The 5,980-nt window shown below is 43.1% G+C and overlaps 1 protein-coding gene across 1 annotated transcript in view; it reads left to right on the plus strand.

Annotated features, from left to right (window-relative positions):
• Window positions 1–5,980, plus strand: part of LOC106808170 (anoctamin-10-like) — a gene marked incomplete in the record, with an annotated part of 37,697 nt that overhangs the window by 19,803 nt on the left and 11,914 nt on the right. Inside the window, 3 exon segments of the mRNA XM_014810761.1 lie at window positions 212–328; window positions 796–1,067; window positions 1,471–1,596. Of these exon segments, the coding sequence (XP_014666247.1) occupies window positions 212–328; window positions 796–1,067; window positions 1,471–1,596 (515 nt within the window).

The following is a 5,980-nucleotide window of genomic DNA, read 5'->3' on the forward strand; positions in this document are numbered from 1 at the left end:
CAATGACACGCATACACCCACACGCATTCACTTATATTAGATTTGTCTAACGCCGAAGAATGTATCAAAAAGACTGCACACATATGCTACCACACAGACTTTTACGTAAAGATTTGCACACAGACAATGACACACAGACCTCGTTATAGTTAGATTCGTCTAATGCAGAATGTATCACAATTATTCAACGAAAAATGTGTATTTTTTCCAGTACAAAAGTGCATGAACAAGGGCGTGATCGTTCAGATGTACCCACTGCATGAGCGAGACACCCTGAAGAGGCTAGGACACGACTGGTACCAGAATCTTGTTGCCATTCAACCACTGGGTAATTACAGCGGCGTGATAGCCAGAACTTGAGCAGAATAGTCTTGAGGTTGTAAACCCCGACCTTGATCGCGGTTGCTGTGACCTTGAGCCAGGCATTTTATCACGATTAGCTTCACTTGATACCGTTTGGAGAAACGGGTTCTGCGATTGCTACATCAGTAGGTTGTGTTACAGCCAGTGACCTCACTCTGTAAAAGCAGCAAACTATCATACCTGCCCTGCACCACACTGAAGAAGAAAAACAAGAAGAAGAAGCTGAAGATGATGACGATGATGACGATGACAATGATGATGACTACGATGATGATGACGATGATGATGACGATGAAGAAAAAATAAAAACAACAAAAACAACAAAAACAACAACGACAATGGCGGCGGTGGCCACCGTGGCACGGACAGCGGCGACGCGAAGACAAAAAGACGAAACGACCGTCTCACCACGCGCTCTCTTGTTTCCGGCAGACGACATCCGCTCGTACTTCGGCGAGAAGCTTGGCGTCTACTTTGCCTTCCTGGGCTTCTACACGCAGGCGCTCGTGCCACCCGCCCTCATCGGCATCGTCTACTTCCTGCTGTCGTGGGACAACGTCAACAAGCACACGTTCTTCGCCGGGTTCAACCTCATCTGGGTCACGGTGTTTCTGGAGGCGTGGAAGCGACGATGCAACGAGCTCGCGTATGGGTGGGGAACGATCGGCATGCAGACCGTCGAGGAGCCCCGCGCCGCGTTCAAGGTGAGAGGGAGGGCGGGGAGGAAGTCGAGCGTGTTCGCTTGTTTTTCGTTTGTGGTTCTTGTTTGTTCTCCTGCACTTGTTTGCGGTCGTGCTGCGGGCAGTAAATTTGTTACTTGTTCGATCTTCAGCGTAGCTTCTGGTTGGTTGTTTGTTTGTTTTACTTGCGTAGTCGTTTTGTTTATACAGTGCTTTGTTAATGAAATGCTGTTGCTAATTAATACTTTATTGTTTAGGTGGTTGTTTGGCTCCAGTGAGACCCGTTTACTACAAGGAACTGTTCTTTTTGGTGGGGGCGTGGTCTCATGTGCCTTGTGCTGGCATTTGCTGTTGAGTAGCAAAAATGTTTGATTTTTTAATTTTCATATTTTTGTCTCAGTTAATACTGTGTGGGTTTTCGATGCAGGGTACGATGGGGGTGAATCCTGTGACGGGAAGAAATGAGCCAACGTCCCCATCCTGGAAGAGGAATGTGAAGCTCTATGGAGCATCACTGCCAATCGTGATGGTCTGTCTCATCGTCGCATTCTATGTGAGTGTTTGCTCGGGTTTTTGCAATCGATATAAGTATGATTTTATTCTTTATACACAAATAAATTCAGTAATTTATTATTAAATTAAAAATCTATAAATTTAGGGTGCGAAATTAATGGGAGTCTGGAGTCGAATACTCCCTGATTTACTGTCGGACTCCCTGATTTGACATATGCAGGAGTCCGTGTGACTCCCTGAAAATTCTGCCATACCAACTAGTTCAATCCAGAGCACGGCCTCGCGGAATTATCGTATTTTCCAGCTAATGTCCAAAGAAAATTTGGCAGACGTGCAACCACATGAATCTTAACAAAAAGCATGTGTTATTATTAATATCTTTAATTTTGAACGTCAGACTGCGGACTCCTTATTTTGCTGAGGATCCCCTCTCAATCCGTTGGACTTCCGTGTTCAAAAGTTAATTTCTACCCCTGAAATTAAAATCATATAATATATATATATATATATATCTTGATATATATGATAGATATATATATATATATATATAAATTGTAGTCTGTAGAAAATTAAAGACAAGACATCACTTTTAGTGTTACGCCGAGTTTCACGCTAAACGCGATCATTAGACAAACTTTAATGAAGAATAAACTTTGTATACATTCCATAACCTATATAACATGAATGTATGTAAATATGCTATATAAATAGCGCCATTCATGTTTATATATGGATATATAGGTTATGGAATGTCCCGGCCCCGCCATCAGTGTTATTTAGGGTACGCATATGCTCGTTCCTCCCTTTGAAAGCACCACCCTATCTCAGGACTACCAAAATTTCTGAAGCCCCCTTTCGCAGGCTTTTGCGGGTTTCCTGTCTGTGAGGAGAACCCCCTAAATCGCGAACACTACGTATAGAACTGGTACCCGTTCGCCACCTTTACTCCGGTACGTATCCTTCGCTACACTGACGTAGTGACGTTAGTGTAGCGTGTGGAACTGTCGACCGGTACCAGTCTACACTACGTAGTGTAGAGTTCAGTGATTGAGGGGAACTAGGAGCAATATTTTATTTTCCAAAGTGAAATAATCCTGAATGAGCTTTCAAAACTAGCCAGGAAATTTCAGGAATTTGATCCCGGATTTGATCCCGAAATTTGATCCGGATTTGAAGTTTTTATGATATTCAAATGAAGAAGAGGAGGAAAACATCCCCTTTTTAAGAAATCTCCGGGTGAAAAGTCAATATACACCCCCTTTTTACAATTCTTGGGCCGGATTTTGTCGCGCGAGTAAATACCCGTTTACCGGAGATTTTGGAACGCGCATGCGGTCCTTTCCGACCTCGGAGTGGGGGGCCGGGTGGAATGTATACGCAGGTTTATTCTTCATTAAAGTTTGTCTGATGATCGGCGTAAGCGTGAAACTGCGGAGAGTAACAGCCTAAAAGTGATGTCTTGTCTTTAATTTATCTACAGACTACAATTTATTACGCTCTGCAACTTAATGCATCGAGCACTCTACCGGCAGTATAGACTCAAGCATCCAGACATATATATATATACGTAGTTGGATTGCTATTATAGTGTTGATGCTAGCTACCCACTTGCTTCCGATCATTATGCAGAAACTTGTGTTCAATTACATAGTTTAACTTAAAACTGTTATTCTAAACGAAACTAATTTTTGGTTTACTAAACGGGAGAATCGTGCAGAGTAATTATTTATAAAACTAGCAACTATGGCATTGTGATGACATAAAAGTACAATGCGAGCTTCTGACATTATGTGGTAGTATATGGCACTCAGTTACTTTATAATCTATTAATTATTTGCAAGGCTACATTTTCATTAGCAGCACACGCTAGCGTCTGTGTAATTCGGCGGCCCCCACTGTGTTTTGTATCCACACAGGTGATTGCTGATCCTATTTCCGTCTTGAGTTCTGGGCTCAAGGTCGCTACAAGCTTGACGCCGACACTATTAAATCGTCTGCTGCTGTTTGTGCCAACCCCCTCTACGCTCTGTGCGTGCTTAGCATGAACGCCGCCTATCGGCGGGCTAGCAACCAGGGCTCACAAACTGGGATAGGCTCCTTTGAAATTGTGAACTAGGAATGCAGACAAATCTGTTGTAAGGCAAATAAGTAGTTGAGGGAGTTTAAACGGTTACAATTCACATGTTCATAAGATACAAAAGGTTAGTGGTCATTATGATATGTCATTTTAATGACTTTATGCTAGATGAGTACTTCCAAATATTAGCGATCAGTATCAGGTGGTGATTGAAATTGGACCGTAATATGAGACAATACCATTAGTTTACTCAATAACAATTCATGTCTATATTTTTATGGAAAGTTGTTTATTTTATGTAATGAAGTTTTACTTTAATACTGACTGTAATACATGCATTATTTCAGAAAACCACGCGGCTACAATCATCCTATGAGAATCAGCTTATCGTTAAATTAGTCCTTGTAAGTAATATTTTAATATAGTGGTTAGTATGACTCAAAATTCACACAATTTAGTCAAGTTGGCATCCAATGTCAATAAACGGCTGACAATTAATATATATGCAAGCCGGAATAAGTTGTAGTTTACATAGCTATAATAACTGAGAAATAAAAGAAACCAGATGAGACGGTAAACTAGAGAAGCGTTGCCGAAAGGAGATGTTGATCCCAATTGCGCTGAAGCGCAGATCTTCCGCGCAGTTCCGCGGCAAGGCGCACGCGACCGCGGCAACGTCCTACGACAGTATGCAGCGCTGGCAGCTATGGATCCGTGCGCCGAATGAATTGCGGCGCACGGATCCATAGCTGCCAGCGAACAGTCCGCAATTTTAGTGGGCGACACAGAGGTAGACATTTGGACGTCAACAGTGTTGACTTGCTATAAAAACTGTAACCGAGTAATCTGTTCGTAACCGAGCTGTGTGACGCGAAATCACAGAAAGACTGTCGAAATTCTGACATTCGCGAACGCTTGCCCAGTAATGAACGGCTTGTCAGAATCACGAAACACCTACCGGCGCTCTTCGCGCCCCAACGCTGCAACGTTTTGCAACGTTCCAATGGCGAGGCTCGTACGGGAGTTTGAAAAGCAGTGCGCCGCCTGCCCGCCGCCTATACCAGGCATAGACTGGCACTCTCTCGCACCTCTGCGGCTTAGCTTAGTCACTCAATGGCTATCGAGGTGGGAGCGAGTTCCTAGTCTATATATAGCCTTGGCAGCCTCGCAACCTTCTTGAAGAGAGTAGGCCATACTAGAAACATTAACAATTTCGTAGTAAATAGATTTCGTATTTAGTTAGCATTATATTTTATTGAAACGCTTCAAGTGCCTGTGTCTAGTATAGTGCCTAGGGGTATTCTAACCCTAGCAAAGAGCGTTTCTTGGCTAGTCGTATAGTAGTCTAGTAGTACTAGTGGTTCAAGGATAGAGAACATGGCTCCCAATATTATATGGGCCCCCCAATGTATGGCATGGCCAATAAAACCAAGTGTCATTTACATCAATCTAAATATAATATTATATCAATATAATAGGTTAGGGTTATCAATATGGTTAGGGTTCGTCATTATTAGTAAGTTAGTTAATACTAGTAACAGAGTTAGTCATTATTACTATTACTAATCTTCAAGCTCCTGCGCGTCCCTCGCGTAGTTACTAGTTACTAGTACTAGTGAGTGCGCTTGGTAACTTAGTAAGTACTTACTACTACTTCAAGCTACTAGTAGCTAGTACGTAGGTATGGAGTGGCGTCGGGTAACAACGGCATTATTTTGGCAACGCCATCTTGTAACACGGTCTCTAGTGCCGCTAGTGGCTCAGTCTAAACGACTGATGATGCATGTGTGTGCTGACGTTGCGGGTTTGATCTTCCTGGCCAAGTGCTGGTAATATGCCCAAAAACGGCAAAAACGGCCTAGAGTCTGAGAGGAGATGCGGAGCGCGGGCGTTCAACAGCGTTCATAAAGGAAGCGAAGATGGCTACGATAAATGAAAAACGCGAGTGCCACACGTCACGATTTCAGTTAAAGCTGGTAGCGGAAGGTTATTGCGGGCAAGTCTGTGTTCGTAGCACTAAAGTTATAGTTAGTGGAGCGTGTGAAACTCTTGACCCGCGGGGCAGTCTCAGGAAATTTTTGTGCGAAAACCTCCAAGAGAGCCTCGTGGCGGCATCTAGGGGCCGCGATAATGTATCGCAGAATAACTTTCAGGGCGTTAAATAAAAATAAATTATGAAATCGTTTAATATAGAAAAAACGAAACCGGCCAACCAAGCAAAAGTAACTAATACCACCATTGATTTATTCTCGCCACGTGTATAGCGAAAGGCTTCTCCAATGGTCAGAACTGCTTCAATGACGCGATTATACGGCTTTATGCCTATACCCGAAGGGATTGTGAATGT

Source organism: Priapulus caudatus, unplaced genomic scaffold, assembly GCF_000485595.1.
Source record: "Priapulus caudatus unplaced genomic scaffold, Priapulus_caudatus-5.0.1 Scaffold257, whole genome shotgun sequence".
NCBI lineage: Eukaryota > Metazoa > Priapulida > Priapulimorpha > Priapulimorphida > Priapulidae > Priapulus > Priapulus caudatus.